We start from the raw sequence: 18428 nt of genomic DNA, 5'->3' as shown, positions 1-18428 counted from the left end.
TATGCTATTTCACCAGCCTCAAGCCTTTCTGCATCAATCCTCTCTTTCTCCCAACAGCAGATGCTCTAACTGCCTAAACCAATTGTCTTCCTATTTTACTTTTCTGGAGTTCATAGGTTACACTCATCTGTAATTTTAGCACTAGACTTTGGACATAAAGAACACTCAAGTCTTCATAATATTGTGTACTGTTCTGCTTATTATTCTTCTCTGTAAGTTACTCCTTACAACACCAGCTCTGATTCAACATGATTTTAGCCATTGATTAGTCCATTGGTCTCTGACATAATGCCACTTCCAAAATTGCTTAATATTTAAAAAAATAATCAATATACTATTTGCTATTTATTAAGTCCTTAAGTGCATCAAACCCTATAATAAATAGTACATAACCTCATTAGATCATCACAATTACCCTGAAATAAGTATCATGATCCCTATTTGACTGAAAAGACGTTGGGCACTAAGGAATGAATTCAATGAACTCCCCTAAAGTCACACACCTGGGGAGAGCAAGGCGGAGCCAGCCACTGTTTCTCTGAATCCCAGCGCATCCTTTATTCCCACTCTTACACTATAGTTGGGGGCATTGACTTTCCTATCAACATGTTCAATTGTCTGCCAAGAACCCCAGAACAGATGGCTTTTGGGGTAAAGATATTTCCAGTATATCCTTTGGAAACACAGACCATCATTCTATTTTACTTTCTCACCGCTGCCAGCATTCTCCACTCTGGGCTCTATGCTAGCAAGCCACACCTGTTGGATTGTTTGGGCAATTCCAAGCACCAGCTGAGACCGTAATTAAAAGTAACATTCCACTGGCAGCCTACCTGGGGTGTTCAACAACCTGGACATCTTGCAGAAGTAGGAGATGTACTGCTCACAGTGCTCGGCGCTGCTGGTGATGGCGCTGATCTGGTCCATGGAGGCGCTGTACATGAGCTGGGTCACCGAGTACTTCTCTGGGGTGTAGCCCACCACCGTGGTCTGCATCTGTAGATCGTGAGACACGATGGTCCACACTTTGTCCTCTGTGGGGAGAAAAATGCCACAGCAATGGGTTATTAGTATGCAAATGCTCCCTCCAATGCCAGAAAATAATTGAGCTACACTTTCACTGGTATTTTCCAGGAGCTGATGTAGACAGAGTTAAGTAGAGTAATTCTTAAAGTGACCACTACCCTTTTCTCATACCTAAGTTCTGTTTACATGAACAAAGTAGAAAAGGAATTTTTTAAAAAAGAAAAACAAACACAAGATATATCCTGCAAGTGAAAACAAATAGCCTGAGTACCTGGCGGATGCTCTGATGTCACCAGCATGGAAAGTGAGGCCTACTGTGTTCCCACTCCTCCTGACTCAGGCCCATCACTCCTCCAGCAGAACAGCATTCTGCTCCTTCCTAAATTACCTCCACTCTCTTAAGTCTCTGGATCCTGTACGTGCAGAATCTTCCTCCTCATCTTGTCAACAAATGTTCTCCCCAACCTGACCTTTTGGGTGAAATTAGACACTGCATTCTCGGGTATTGAAATGCTCTACAGGTGAGATAATGCGCATGAGAAATTATCTTGGGCATTTCAGTGTGTGAAGAGGCGAAGCAGATGTAAGAACGATGTGGCTAAATTAAAACCAGGGTATGTCTGAATGGGAAGCATCGCTATGTGGCCATGATTCTGATACTCGGCTCAAAGCCCTCACCTGGCACCTGGTTTTGTTTGGAGTAAAAGTCTAGGTCTTAAAATGGCTGAAGGCCCTCGATAATCCCAGCCCTCCTTGTCCTCCTTGTCGCTTCTCCCTCTGGCCCTGCTAATCTCCCCCTGGCTCATTGGGTTCCTGCCACACTGACCTCCGTGCTCTCCTCCAACACGTCAGGCAGGTCCCTCCTGGAGCCTTTCTGTCTTCTCCCCTGTCTTTGCTCCAAGGCTAACCTTTCCTTTGCTGAGTCCCGCCCACCCCCACCCCACGCCCCATGCCCACGCCCCACTCACAGCTGCCTTCCATCTCCCCATCCACTTTGTTTTTCTCCATAGCATTGATCTCATCTGACTTAGTGCACATTTTAATTATTTTTTACGTCTCTCTCCTCACATGAGATGGAAAGAAAGCAGGGATTGTTCTCAATGCTGTATGCAAGGTGCTTAGAACGGCGATAGGCATATACAGGGCCTTCAAAAATATTAGTTGCATAGAAGAACGAGTTTACAAAAAATAAATAGGATACAAATACTTGATGTAGGAACTTTTAAAAATCACTTTGATTCCAGTTCTGCTCTGCAATGATGATCTGAGCAGATTCTAGGAGGCCAACTCTTAAACTCCACCAAGCAATAATTTCCCTTTATCTGTAACAACAGGTTTCTGCATTGAACACTTTCCAGCTGCTCTTAAATCAATGGAAACAAATCCTGTTACGGTGCCTCCTACATTAATTTATTCTCTATAGGATAATGATATTTCCAGTTTTACCTTTGGCCTGATCAGATCTGCCTTCCTTTAGCTCCTCTGATACAGCAAAGCAGCTATAATATATTTGAGTAATTCTGTCATTTCTATTTTTCTTTTAAATATATTTTATTGATTTTCTACAGAGAGGAAGAGGGACAGAGAGCTAGAAACATCGATGAGAGAGAAACATCGATCAGCTGCCTCCTGCACACTCCCCACTGGGGATATACCTGCAACCAAGGTACATGCCCTTGACCAGAATCGAACCTGGGAGCCTTGAGTCCAAAGGCCGATGCTCTATCCACCGAGCCAAACCGGTTAGGGCAATTCTGTCATTTCTGACACGATCCTGACACCAAACTGATTGTCATTTATATCCAGGCCTGCAGATTTACCTTCACGTAATTAAAGATCCATTAATTAAATTAGGTTACAATCAGACTTTGACATAGAATTCCTGAATCTTACATTCTATTCCCCCCCACTTTTTTTAAATCCTTACCAGTAACCTTGCCCTGTAGCAATACTTCAGAACACTCTTTCTTTAACTCATGATGGAATAGCATTCTAATCATACCCTTTTCCAAAGGATAATGATCCTTTTTTTTTTTTTTAATATATTTTATTGATTTTTTTACAGAGAGGAAGGGAGAGGGACAGAGAGCTAGAAACATCGGTGAGAGAGAAACACCGATCAGCTGCCTCTTGCACGTCCCCCACTGGGGATGTGCCCGCAACCAAGGTACATGCCCTTGACCGGAATCGAACCCGGGACCCTTGAGTCCGCAGGCCGATGCTCCATCCACTGAGCCAAACCGGTTCTGGCAATGATCCCTTTTTTGATATACACAAAATAAAGTTCATAAAGGGAAACATTAAGCAAGTAAAAAAATGGTCATTCATTTATGTTCTCTGTCAATAACTGTAATGACATTATTCCATTTGTTAATATTGATGAGTTTCTAATATTTTGGTCTTTTTGACCCTAAACTTCCCCTCCCTGCACACATTTCAGTATCTACCCATTGTGCACCATCTTCTTTACACAGCTGATCCTTGAACAGAATGGGGGTGAAGGTTGTTGACCCCTGTGCAGTCAAAAATCTGTGTATAACTTTTGACACTCCCAAAACTTAACTATTAATAGCCTACTGTTGACCAGAAGCCTTACTGATAATATAGACAATTGATTAACATATATGCTGTATGTTATATGGATTTTATGCTGTACTAGAGGCCCAGTGCATGAAATTTGTGTACTTGGGGGGGAGGGTCCCCTCAGCCGGCCTGCACCTTCTTGCAGCGGGGAGTGGGCCTAAGCCGGCAGGTGGACATCCCCAAGGGATCCTTAGCACTGCCACGGAGGCGAGAGATGCTCCTGCCACCGCCGCTGTGCCTGCTGGCCATGAGCCCGGCTTCTGGCTGAGCAGCGCTCCCCTTGTGGGAGCACACTGACCACCAGGGGGCAGCTCCTGCATTGAACATCTGCCCCCTGGTGGTCAGTGCAAATCATAGCAACAGGTCATTCCGCCATTTAGTCGATTTGCATATTAGCCTTTTATTATATAGGATTCTTACAATAAAGTAAGCTATAGAAAAGAAAATGTTATTAAGAAGATCATATATAAGAGAAAATACTGTTTTAGCATTTGTTGAAAAAACTTCCACATATAAGTGAACCTGCCCACTTCAAACCCTTTGTGTTCAAGGGTTATCTATGTTTGTTTTAGAGCCCACTCGTTCATTTATTATTGAGTCCCTACTTTATAACAGATATGGATGTAGGCACTGGGGAAACCACAGAGTGAAAAGCATTCATAAATTTTTTGTAGCTTACATTCTTACATTTTAGGGGGGCAAAACATAATAAGCCAAAAATTTACAGTTTTATATGTATATATATGTGTGTGTATATATGTGTGTGTGTGTGTGTGTGTGTGTGTGTGTAGTTAGTTAGTTAGTTAGTTAGCAAGTGATCATGGTGAGGACAAAACTAAATCAGGGAAGGGAAGAATAGACCATGTGTATGGGGATTGCATTTTTAAACACAGAGGAAATGTCACATTTAGATAAATAAGGTCATTATTAAGCAAGTCATGTGACTAGGGAAAAGGATTCCAGACAGAGGGATGCAAATACAAATATTCTAACTCTGGAGTATTGTTGGTATCGTTCAGGTTTAGGAGGAGGTCCATGAGTGAGGAAGAAGGAAAGAAGAGCAGAGATCTAATAAAGATGGGTTGGGTGGGACCTCAAGTAAGATGGAAAGCTATTGGTGGAAATCTGGAGCAAGTTAAAGTAACATGCTTTACCTTATTATCTGACACTATTCTTTGCATCAATAACATTCTACCTTAGAAAAGTTTTGAAAAATATACATATATCTTTATAAACATTTAAAACTTTTAATGTCGTGGCATTATAAAAAGTAATACATAAGCTCCAATTGATGGCATAAAGCAATTACTGATGATGCATCTTGCAAATTATTTTTTAATGCTTGCATATTACACATTGAAATGATTCCTTTGGAGCCATTAAAGCTTAAGTCATAAATGGATGTTAAGCATTTTGCAAGTATCCCATATCTAGAAGAAAGAAGGTGGTTATGGTGTATAGATTTTCTTTATTTTGGTAGTATTTTATTTTTTCCATCACCATTTACCCCTTCTATGCTCTCTTCCACCTGCACCCCCACCTCCACAATCACCACACTATTGTCCATGTCTATTACTTCTCTCTCCTCTCTCTCTCTCTTTCTCTCTCTTTTAATCACTCCCCTCCAAACCCCCTGACCAGAGCTGTCTGCCTGCTCTCTATCTATGAGTTTGCCTCTATTTTGCTTGGTAATTCTGTTTGTTCATTAAATTCCATATGTGAGTGCCATTTTCTAGTATCATAGTGGAAAAATAATCCTATATTCACAGTGTGCTTATATAATATGCATTATTAGATATGTGTGTAATGCAAACAGAAACTACTGTGTATGCTGAATTCTGTGTCTGCCACTATTTCATTTTCATAAAGAAACAATTGACAGAGTAGTGTATTTCAAATACTCTTTTTGGATTAGTGTGTTATGAAAATGCCCTCTGTAATTGTTGAGAGCTTAGTATCTCCTGTACTGAAAGGCAGTGGATTCGATTCCTGGTTAGGGCACATACCTATATTTCAGATTCAATCCATTGGGGCATGTATGGGAAATAATTGATCGATGTTTCTCTCTCTCTCCCCCTTCCCTCCCTCTCTAAAATCAATAAAAACATTTCCTCAGGCAAGAATTTTTTAAAAAATTGTCACATTGTAAATTGTTTTAAATACAGCTAATTTAATATGTTTCAAATACTGGGACACACATGGGACATATTGTGAATGCATCCCTCTCCTTGGCAATAATGGGGGGGTCTCAAGATTACCCAGTTTCATTATGTTGACATGAGTACATTAGAAAGACCCCTCTGCTACTTATCCCAATGACTGCATGTCCTTATCCTACCTGGATTCTCAAGTAATTCACTCATAATAACTCAATTCCTTGCATGTCTGGAGTTCTGACCAGGGACTGGTAAAGCCAGAAAAAGATCAGGGGGAAAAGGCAAAGAATAACTCCTCTCAGGATATAATCAGTTTCTATATGTCTCTGTTGTTCTTTGAATCTTTTTCATGTTACCCATATACAATCTGAAGTCCACATTACCGAGCAGGAATGTACAGTGTATCTATAATAATAAAAGTGTAATATGCTAATTAGACCAGATGAAGCCAGGGCTGCAATGGAAGCCCGGGTCCCAGGTGCCAGAGGGAAGCCGGTGCCAGCAGCTGGGGGAAGGAAGGGACTCTTTCATGAACTTCATGCATCAGGCCTCTAGTTTTAATATAAAGCCAATCTGAGCTGAGTTCAGTGGGAAAATGGTTTGTGTCCTATACATTTACACATGTATTTACATGTTTTTTATTTTCAAACAATATTGCTGTAGTGTTAACAACCACTTTGTTAATCTGAGAGCTTTTTTTTCACCTTTAGTCATAGTAAATATGAAATAATCTTTAACAAGAGAATATTTTATTATAAACTACCTAGATTGAACTGGTATATAAAACTTGTTTGGTGAAAATGGCCAACATACAAATTCCTTAGCAGCCTTGTTACCGATTCTAGCTACTCTTCAAGGATGATTGTGGGTCTCTCACTCTTAGAACAACACAACAGGAGCTGAACTATAACATATGCTTCACCTAAGATTTTCCATATTGCATATATGTCTTGGCCTGCTGGACAAAACTAGTGACTTCAGTTTTGTATACCCTTACATTTCTCCTCTGTATTTCAATAACTTTGCCTGTGGCTTTCTTTGGACATAGAAGTCTTAATTGCTGTTATCCTGATTTAATCAACCAACAAATAAACATCAAGTGTGAGGAAGATATGAGCAAGGATCTCGAATTAAATACTATAGCATAATAAAGATGGCTTTTTCAAATTTTAAAAATTATCAGCCTTATGGGAGCACATATCCAAGGGAAGAAGCTCATCATTTAGAGGAAGCCATGCTTTGAGTTCTTGATCTGTTTCAGCTCTGTGTTAGCTTCTCGGGACATATAGATGAAAAAAACAAAAAAACAAAAACAACTTATGTTTTTGTACTCAGCAAGCTTGGAATCCATTGAGATGAGAAATTAGAAATTATAAGCTTGAAATCAGAAAGCACAAACAAGTGCTGTATACACAGGGTACTATGAGCTCATAGATCGAAAGTCCATATAATGCAGCTTTAGAAATTCCGAGTGACCAACTAGACATGCTAGTTTCAATGAATTGCAAAGGTTAAAAAGGGATGAGCCATAAGAAGAAGAAGTAGATAAGAGCAATTTCATTCTTCTTAGAGCTTAAACTAAATATTTTGGAGATATAAAGGATTTAGCAGATGGGATCTGGATGGACTAGAAACTAAAGGTTCTGCAATAATGAAGTATATGATTGCAGAGCCATAATAATAGTCCATGGTTGAAAGGTCTAGCACTATGGTCCTATGTGTGGGTGTTGAAAATCTTTGGAGAAAAAAGTTTAATTCATAGTTTTAAAACTATTTATGTGTGACTGTATATGACAAGCCCATAGCTAACATCATAATAGTGAGATGCTGAAAATTTTCCTCTAAGATCAGGAATAAGACAAGGGGAATAGGATTAGTGATTTACACAGGCTTTATTAAATCTAGAGTGTTTTAGTAGAGTATGTAGGATTTTCTATGTATAATATCTTGTAATCTGTGAATAATGACAGTTTTACTTCCTCCTTCCCAATTTGGATGCCTCGTATATTTCCTTCTTGTCTGGTCACTGTGGCTAGGGCTTCCAGTACTGTGTTGAATAAGAGTGGTGAAAGTGGACATCCCTGTCTTGTCCCTGTTCTTAGGGGAAATGGTTTTATTTTTTTCTCATTGTGTATGATGTTGGCTGTAGATTTTTCCTATATGGTCTTTATTATAATCTCCCTACTCCCACTTTGCTGAGAGTTTTTATCAAAAATGGGTGTTGGATTTATCTGAGGATATGTTTTTATTTCCCATAACTGATATATCACTGTGATATATCACAGTTTTTCATTTGGGAATACTATATCAGCCTTGCATCCCTTGGTCAAGTGTATGATCTTTTAAATATATTGCTGGATCCAATGTGATAATATTTTTTAAAGGATTTTAGCATCAATGTTCATCAGGGATATTGGCCTATAATTCTCTTTCTTTGTAGTGTTTATCTGATTTTGGAATTAGGATAATGCTGGTCTCATAAAAAGAGTTTGGGAATGTTCTTTCCTCTTGGACTTTTTGGAATAGTTTGAGGAGGATAGGCTTTAATTTTATATTTGATGTTATATTTCTTTTTTTATTTTAAAAATCTATTTTATTGATTTTTTACAGAGAGGAAGGAAGATGGGTAGAGAGTTAGAAACATCAATGAGAGAGAAAGATTAATCAGCTGCCTCCTGCACATTCCCTACTGGAGATGTGCCCTTAACCAAGGTACATGCCCTTGACCGAAATCAAACCTGGGACCCTTCAGTCCGCAGGTGGACGCTCTATCCATTGAGCCAAACCAGACAGGGCTGATGTTATATTTCTTAATCTGGATGTTGTATATCAACTAGAAGTATTTCATATTGAAAAAAATAAGAGGTACCTTAATTCAGATCAATCTTATGTGATGATTTTGACTTACAAACATAATAATCTAGGAACTATTACACGAATTATGTATGTTTTACTGAATAGTCAAAGTGATTTCTTAAGCAGTTACCACTCCTAGTTTTCTAAAGTATTAATTTCCACAAAATTGTTTAAAAACTTTTATTTTTATTATTTTAATCCCCACCCAAGGATTTTTTGATTTGAGAGAGAGAGATGAAAAGGGAGAGAGAGAGAGAGAGATCAGCTGCCTCCCATATGCACCCCAATTGGTGATTGAACCCGGAACCTAGGTACATTCTCTGACTAGGAATACAACCGCAATCTTTTTCAGTGTACAGGATGATGCTCCAATCAACTGAGCTACCAGGCCAGGGTGAAACTGTTCATAAAGCTTTTAGATAGAAAGACCCAGAATAATGTTAGGTTATAACATAGTTTCTACATCATTTGTAAGGGGATCTATTTAAAAGTTTCATCAGTGTTCCAGCTAGATAAGTTTAATGACCATAAATTTTATAGAATATTATTTTGTTGAGAAGGTTTTCTCAACAGTTCAAATTATTAGAAATTTGATGTCACATTTTTTCCTCCCAAAATAGATACTGTGTGAGTATTACAAGCATGTCTGTAGCCCAGACCCTCCTATTCCCGAGGCTGTGGTAATTTGAGCCATCTTGTGCCACTAGCTATGTATGCAGCTCCAGTGGCATAAGCAGCTTTAATCACGTGTAGGAAAACAAGGTATGTAAAGCAGATGGAACCTCTGCAGGAAGCATCAAGGAAATGAGCTCGAAGTACAGATGATGGTCTGCAGGTGGTGGAAAATGTTGATTATCTTTATGCTCACCATTTCAGCCCAAAGATGGATGACAGAACCAGTGCTGTGAACAAGTATAAATAATAGTGCTCGCTTTCGCCCACCTGAAAAACAATTTGGAGCTTATGGTGTCTCTTTTTCTGGGAAGACATTAGCTATTTTCTGAAAAGAAATGTATTTGTTAATGTGTTTGTTCCATGGTAGAGATGTGAAAATTCTTTTACCATCAGCTGGAGTTAGGGACTACATTTATATCAATACTTCGACAACCTAATCTTTCCTCTCCTTTCCTCTCACACTGGACAGAGACGTGGTTTGTGTGTATTTGATAGCTGGGAGCCCATCTCTGTGGCAGCGAGGCATTTCCTACGCTGTGTAACATATTGAAGCTACTCTTTGATTATTGTTTCCTATAACATTCGTTAGATTTTCATCTGAATTAAAACCTGGAGACTAAGTAAATCTCATCTTGGATTAGTGACTGAATATTCCTGAGACCCTTTAAAGATAACATTTCTTATTATTTAAAAATAAAAGAGCAACATAAAAATATGTCTGAGGTGCAGTGAGCTTCTTAAATTCACCGTTTTCTTCTTGGGTTAAACAGGAAGATAGTAATTATTCTGTGGCAGGTGTGTGTACATGTCCTCACGTGGTAAGAGTATCATGAGCACATGAACTTTCATTTATGAACAATCTGTTTTATTCCAAGCACTGTTTTAGGCCCTGGGCACATGAAGACGAATAACATGTGTTTATTTCCACCAAAGAACTTATAGGGAGAAGGTACCCAAAATAAGTAGTTCCAGTATAACCTGAAAAAGTAAGTGCTAATGTTCAATAATATTCAGGCAACTGCTGGGATAAATCTGAGTCATGAGATTTAGTATATAAATCACGAACCCATCCATTACCTACACCAAATTCTTTAATATATGGGACACTTTAAATTTTTCTAGTCTTATACTTTCTAGTATTATTGCTGGGAAATTTTATTTTCTCTTAGCACTTAGTTTAAACACAAGTTGGAACAGGCTGACCTGAGAAATTATATCCTTTCTGAAGTTTCTATCCAAAAAGCTTTGATGTCACAGAAAGTATACAATTGAAAATGGCAGTTTGATTCACTGTTAACAGGACAGAATCTTAGAAGATGGCACTTCCTTTCATGTTGACCCTCCTGCATATTGCTCTCTGCCCCATGAAACTTGGGAAGGTCACCTGAGTCCAGCAATTCACCTCTTTGAAGGCGCTGAGGGCTGTGCTGTAGGTGACTTCCCCTTATAGGATTTGCAGCTCTTCCACCTCCCTCCAATCCATGCACTAGGCTTAATTAAAAAAAGAATTTTTGTTTTATGATACAGATAACATTTATCACCTTGGAAGAAAATCCCCAAATAACCAAATCCTCTAAGTATTTCATTTTTCCCATTAACTCAGTTCCTATTCACTGAAGCAACCCCCATTGTGAAACTGTCTGACAGATTAAGTTCCTTGCTGAGGATAATTAGCTAGAAATCACATTTTAGGGAAAGAAAACCCTTACGCTATCAGAGTGAACATATTCAAAGGGACTAAACGTGTTCTCCCTTTAATTGCAACTGAAGTGAAAATGTAGGAGGTGATGTCACTTTTACAAAGGATTCTGTGAGCCTTCCTGAAATACTAAAGCATTTCTAACCCCAGCACGTTGTGTGCTGTGAGCCAGAGACATTCTCACGGAGCCAGGTTTTAGTCTATCAGGTCTCTGTTTCTAGCACTTTGCCAGAAAATATCACCCGCTCCCAACCCCCAATACCACACCAAATTCAGATTAGCTCTCCATTCATCTCTTTCTGCTTCCCTGACAGTCCATGTGTACCACTGGGTTTGCATTTTTCTCATATCATATTTGTAACATTTGTTGTGGCCACAACTCTTGCATATGGTATCCTTGTCGCTGCTTAATAATTACTGCCTAGCAGAGGACCTGGTATAGGTACTCAAGTACTCAATAAATATTTACTGAACTAATGAAGTAATGTTAGGTCTGATAAAGTTAATTCCTATACCGGCACCCACAGAACGAAAGCCACCTCTTGTCACAAATCTAACCCTACATCAGCCTGCACTTGGGGGGAGCACCTGTTGAGAAAACCTAACCAATCAATGCTCCCACTCAGCTTGAGCTCCCTTAACTTTCCCTAGAAAATGGGACCTGTTGGCCTTACAAGGAAATCCCCGACCTCGCAGCCAATCCTGCCCTGTTTTCTGATTGTCTCTATTAAGACTAACTCTATAAAACCCGCTCTTGTCCAATATCCCCCCCAGAGACTGGTACACTGCCTGTGAGGCGCTGTACTCCGCCAATCCGTGAATTGTTCCCCCTTGAATAAAGGGCACCAGACGCGTCACCAAGTTCTTTTAGTTTTGTCATTTGACAGGCCATAGTAAAAAATAAAACAAGTAAAGGTCCCCTGCTCAGCCATCTGGCCAGCTGAAACTCAAAGACATACAGATAGCGTTTAACACATAGATAAGGTGTAGCATCATTTTCCCCAAATGCTAAGCTACACATCTCTGATCTGGAAATTAAAAAGGTCAGGTAAGAAAATGAATCTGCTCTTGAGTGTTTTGCTGGAAGACTACTAAAGCTTTTTTTTTCTTCTTTTTTCTTTTTCTTTGCCATTTCAGTATGTCGGCAACACCAATGCGGTTCATTTATAAGTGTTGATTATTTCTGTGGCATAAAGGGCTACCAACCCAAATTAGGTCAAATGAGAATACACATTCTATTATTATCATTATTAAAGAAAGTAATTTTTGAATTATGCTAGAAAAAATCACTCAAGACTTGGACTGGGCTCAGGGATTACTATACTAGTATATCCTTAGTGGGCAGTTTAATTTTGTCCCCACAGGCCTGGGATTTGACTGGACTTTTGTTTGACTTGCTACTCACTATTAAGGGGATGACAATCACATAAATACTACTATTCTTACATTAGAAAGAAAGAAAGAAAGAAAGAAAGGAGAGAGAGAGAGAGAGAGAGAGAGAGAGAGAGAGAGAAAGGAGGAAAGGAAGGAAAGATCTCTAAACTAAAAGATTATTGAAATGAACAATGATTTTATAATTGATACTCAATTATCTAATTTAGGTTAAAGGCAATAGGTATGATAGAAAAACAATGCCTCAAAGGCCAGATGATTTTGGTCTTAACTTTTCCAATAAGTTGTGCTATGAACTTAGACAAAATCACTTGAAGTCTCAAGGCCTTAGCATCTTCAAGTAAAACTGGGGTATCAGATCAAATGCTCTCTACAGTCACTTTCTAAAAGCTGGAGGTATCATTCATTCCTTCACCTTAAGGAGCATAAATTGAACACCATAATGGCTACACATGTCTGCTGTAACTGAACCATAGTGAGTGTATTAGAGGTCCAAAGGGCATGTTTCTGATGGCCTTGGGGTGAGCCACAAGTGAGTTGGTTTTGAGAATATGCCTCCATTAATCTCTGCAACATAATACAGGTGCAAGCCAAATGCATAGAGAAAAGTGAACTACTTATCTCTTATCTCAGCAGTATGTGAGTTGCTGAATTGGTTGGTTCCATGATTTAGTCTGTGATGTTGCTGCTAGAAGAGCTACATTCTATTCTACCCTGTAAAACAGCAGGGTTTCCTGAGAGGTAAACAATGTATGCTTCCTACTCCAAATGAAGGTAGGAGAAGCAAAGGGGGAAGGAAGAGAAGTGTAAAACTCCAGATCTGGGGCGAAATATTAGCCTAGACCAGTGGTCGGCAAACTCATTAGTCAACAGAGCCAAATATCAACAGTACAATGAATGAAATTTCTTTTGAGAGCCAAATTTTTTAAACTTAAACTATATAGGTAGGTACATTGTTATTAACTTAATTAGGGTACTCCTAAGCTGGCTAAGAACATCCTCAATCTGATTGAGGTAAGTTCGCTGAGGTCAACCCCTTCCAACTCTCCCATCCACACTCGTCTTGTATACTTGTTTCATCTATCTCCTTTCCGAAAACCGACTTGTGCGCATGGGCCACGAAGTTTCAATCGCACTATACGTGCGCGCCCGCACCTGGTATTTTGTGGAAGAGCCACACTCAAGGGGCCAAAGAGCTGCATGTGGCTTGCAAGTCGCAGTTTGCCGACCACTGGTCTAGACCATTCCATTTTACCCCAAAGTAAGAAAGGACAGTGACCACTAGGATCGTGTCAAAAAGATCTAAAAGCCAACTTGAAGGTGCTCACACTGGCCAAAAATGGGACAATATGATCGATCAATAACTCTAATTGCAATGGCTTATAGCCCATGAAACCAAATCAACAAAGATCACTTCATTTGTCACCTTTCTAGAATGCTAGAAACACAACTTATTTTGAAGACTTGTAAATAAAGATAAATAACCAAATATTTATCCCACCTTCCCTATAAAAACTCAGGATAACCAACTAGTTGAAAAAGGAAAAGTTTTCCTTTGTGGAAGTATTCCAAGTGTTTGAAGAATAAATGACAATAAAGTCAAAATATTGTGATTTTGTCAACACTAATGATTGCATTAATGGTCACTAATGGCTGCTAACCTCACAAAATAAAGACAACTAGACACTTGATGGATGGACATCCCACCAATTCTAAAGTATTATTGGCAAACAATTCCATCATGAGTCTGATCAAACCTCTAGGCCACTGGAAACATATCAGTTAACAAGACTGGGAAACACAACTGGAAAAAACTTGGGTTCTTTCATAAATAAATTGTAAGGAGAGAGAGGGAGGGAGAGAGAGAAAGAGAGAGAGATATTAATTAAAAGAGACTTAAGAAACATCAACAAATCAGTGGGTGGACTTTTGTTAGATTCTAATTCAAATAAACTATATATAAAACAATTCTGAAACAGTTGGGGAAGAGTAATACTGGATATTTAAAGATATGAAGGAATTATAAATAATTGTTTTTTAGAGCTGATAATGTTATTGTAGATAGGTTTTAAAAAAAAGAATCATACTCTTTAAGAGATGCTAAAATATCCACTGATGTGTGTGTGGGACTTGCTTCATGATAATTCCATGGGGAAAATATAATTCCTGGGAGTGGTACAAATGAAACAAGGTCAGCTATAGGTGAGGCTGGGTAGTGGTGCACAGAACATTGTATTCTCTAATTTTGGATATGTTTGCAAGCTGATCACCCAGCAGAGAAAACACATGCTTCTAATAATAATCAAAAGATTATTACAATTTATATTCATTTTGCATAGGAACTTTTAAAGACAATTTTGTATGTTAAATAAGGGAATAATTATCACATGAATATCACCATGACCTATATCACTAACCTTCAATATTTAGAAAGTAGAAATGATTAAAATAATTGACTTATACTTATTAAATACTAGAGGCCCAGTGCATGAAATTAATGCAGTGGGTGGGGGGTTCTTCAGCCCAGCCTGCACCCTTTCCAATTTGGGACCCCTCTGGGGATGTCCAACTGCCAGGATCGGGCCTAAACCAGCAGTCGGACATCCCTCTCACAATCCGGGACTGCTATCTCCTAACCACTCGCCTGCCAGCCTGATAGCTCCCTAACCACTCCCCTGCTGGCCTGATTGACGCCTAACTGCTCCCCTGCTGGCATGATCGTCCCCAACTGCCCTACCCTGCAGGGTTGAGGGGACTAGGGGACTGAGGCTGGATGAGGCAGGGCTGAGGGGACTTGGGGACTCCGGCTGGATGAGGCGGGGCTGAGACTGGGCACCACCATCTTGTGGCTGTGGGTGCAGCCATCTTGTGAGGATGTGGCAGTCAATTAGCATATTCCCTCTTTATTAGATAGGATAATTTAGAGGCCGTGGGGGAAAGTGAGGAGGAAAAAAATGACATGGAATATTTTCAGAATATGCAGAATGTGCTTGATGCCTGAAAAAGAGAAGTGAAGGCAGACACCTCAATCAGAGAGAAGGAACAAGACTTGGCAGGGGTTGGGAAACTCTGGCCCACCTCCACTTTGTAGTCTTCAAGGTGGGAATGCTTTATACAGTTTCAAATGGGTGGAAAAAAGTCAAAAGGAATAAAATTTCATGGCACACAGAAATACTATAAAGTTCATATAAATGAAGTTTTATTGGAACATAGACAAGCTGATGTATTTACTCACTGTCTCTGGTTGCCACTCCACTGCACTGGCAGTCACAGAGCTGTGACAGAGTCCACGTGGGCCCAAAACCTAAAGTATTTACTCTGTGGTTCTTTATAGAGCAAGTTTGCTGACCTTTCAACAAAAATGACAAGTGAAAAAGCAGGAAGAAGGAAGAAAAACGACTAGAAACTTTTAAGTATCTGAGAATGAAACTGAGAGATGACAGTGGGTTCCAAAGAATTGATCAGACCCTGGGACAGATCAGTGGTGGATGACAGAGGAGGATTTAACACACCCATGTCCAGGGTCTGTTCCAATTTCTGCATGAGGAAAGAATGGTGATCTGAGTATAAATTCTTTGACTAACATTTGCAATTTCTTGTGCAGGTATACCCAAATTCTCAAATTTAGTTATTTCATCTTCTGTTATGTGTATAAAGTTGCTTTCAAATATAAAAAAAACTCAAAAACACTATCAAGGTATTATCTGAGATATCTGGATCCAAGTGAACCTACTGTACTGTATTGAGAAGTGTCCTCTCAAAATTGAAATCTACCCTGAACGTGTGGATGTGACCTTAATTAGAAATAGGGTCTTTGCTGTGTGATCAAGTTTAGATGAATTACAAGTCCAACCACTGGTGTCCTTGGACTTAGGATGGGTCCAAGTCCAATGACTGGTGTCCTTATAAAAAGAACTTTTGACACAGAGACATAAATAGAGGACACCTGGTGACAATCAGACAGATGTTGGAATGATGCAACAACAAGCCAAGGAATGCAAAGAATTGCATCCAACCAAAGATGGAAGAGATAGGAAAGAGTTTCTTCCAAGCCTTCAGAGGGCACATGGCCCTGTGGACACCTTGATTTCTGACCTATAGCCTTAAAAACTATGAGAAAATAAATTCCTCTTGTTTTAAGCCACCCATCCACGTGATAGTACTTTGTTACACTCATCAATCAACTTTTTGTCCTGTGGCAGCACTGAACCCTTGTTCTGTTTACTAGGCAAAGGGGGAAGCAGTGAAGGAGTTTTTACAAATTGCCTTATGTGTATGGACAGTTCATTGCATTCATTCCTTATGGTGATGAACATAAGGAAAAGATGTGGTCGATAGATCTCTTTGGTAAGCTTACAGACCAGGATGTCTGCGTTGATGACCTCAAGATGAGATGTTGGGGAGACCTATATCTTGGGATACCAAATAGAAAGGCTGTGATTTGTAGTCAGTGCCTATCTGCATGGGTCAAGTTCTTATCTGACCACAACCATCCACAGGGTTCTGGAATGCCTCATGCCTTTTGCTTCCTATGTTGGTACCATTCATGATTCCTAGAATTCCTTTCCCCACATTCCTCATTCTAAGTGGTTATGCCTTTCCCCCACTTATGCCTTTCACTTCAGCACAAACAGAAGGAGTCTTCTGCAGTTATGGTGTTTGCCTGGTGTATTGCTGGTGATGCCTCCCAGGACTGGAAAGCCTGGGGCATGATTCCAGATCAACCCACCACATGTGACAACACTACAGGGTGTCACTGCTTGGAGTGGGACACAGGTACCCTGGAAAGGGCCTGAAACAGAAGAAATAATCATATGATTGGATCCTCAGGAACAATATTTCTGAATTGCTAGTGAAAGTCAAATTGGAATTTCCCACTTTTGCTCAGAAGAGCCCAGGTCTTTATTAAGGACTGTGGGCTATATGGAGAGGGGGCTGAAAGAAGGGGCATTAAACATGAGAAAAGTGATTCTCTGAGATGAGCTGCTTAAGGTCTTTCTTTATCTAACTTGTATGATATTAATGATGTATTCATTCACTCAATAAACATGCCCTGCTTACTCTGGGCCCCTAGGCAATGGGCTTGTTAGTGGTGAATAAAACAGACCCGGCCTTGACCTATAGAAAATGTAATAGAGATGGGCTAGAAAGCACAATTAAATAAGAATTCAATGGGTCGGGTCATTTGAAGGGATGAACAGAGGACAGTGTAAAATAGAAACATGAAGGCTCCCGTTAGGTGAACGGATGGTAAATACAGATCAGGGTTACTAAATCTAGGCATGAGCCACAGAGTTAAGAGGGGAACATGTAAAAAGTTTACTGACTAGAGCTGTTAGAGGACAGAAACAGACACACAGAGAAGAGAGAACATTTATAGGAATATTTATCACTTTTCTTTAAAGAGTTCCCTGTTGCCCTTCTCTCAGATCCTACCTGCCTCCCTAGCTCACTTTCCTGAAACAATCTGTTATTTCTACATTCCACCTACTCTCTGGATTTTGACACCAAGTAGAAGGTGGGGGAGAGGAGGTAGTTTAGGAGTTTTACTTTATCCTCTTCTCCCTGTCCTCCATCTGTCACTCTCTTTTTCACCTCAATTTCATTTCTTCTATTTCTCTTTCCTCTCCATGCCTCCTCCTTCTCCTCCTTCCTCTTCTTCCTCCTCCTCCTCCTCCTCCTCCTCCTCCTCCTCTTCTTCTTCTTCTTCTTCTTCTTCTCCTTCTCCTTCTCCTTCTCCTTCTCCTTTCTCTCTCTCTCTCTCTCTCTCTCTCTCTCTCTCTCTCTCTCTCTCTCTCTCTCTCTCCACCCACCATTGAAAGAAAGGCTTTTCTATTTATTGTGCAGCAAGATTTTTGTTACTAATCATATTCTTTCTTATTCTGCAGATTACTTTAGTTAATCTCTGTTTTTGACTGTAATACAACCTAACTTTTTAAGTCAAGAAAAATAATTTCTTCATCTAAAATTGCTATCTTGTTAAGTGTTTCTAAAAGCCTGATTTGAAGCTTAAACCTGAGTAATAGCTTAGTTCTAGTGAA

At 39.6% G+C, this 18428-nt stretch overlaps 1 protein-coding gene across 1 annotated transcript in view; it reads right to left on the bottom strand.

Annotated features, from left to right (window-relative positions):
- The window catches only part of CNTNAP2 (contactin associated protein 2), a 1802564-nt gene that overhangs the window by 585820 nt on the left and 1198316 nt on the right, over positions 1-18428 (bottom strand). Inside the window, exon 13 of the mRNA XM_070424092.1 lies at positions 834-1034. Coding sequence (XP_070280193.1) covers positions 834-1034 — 201 coding nt within the window. The remainder of the gene's footprint in view (positions 1-833; positions 1035-18428) is intronic.

The sequence above is a fragment of the Myotis yumanensis genome, unplaced genomic scaffold (assembly GCF_028538775.1).
Source record: "Myotis yumanensis isolate MYYU_CA2020_CCGP unplaced genomic scaffold, mMyoYum1.0.hap1 SCAF_9, whole genome shotgun sequence".
Lineage (NCBI taxonomy): Eukaryota > Metazoa > Chordata > Mammalia > Chiroptera > Vespertilionidae > Myotis > Myotis yumanensis.
The sequence above is the reverse complement of the archived record's forward strand: the minus strand, read 5'-3'. Positions and strand labels throughout refer to the sequence as shown.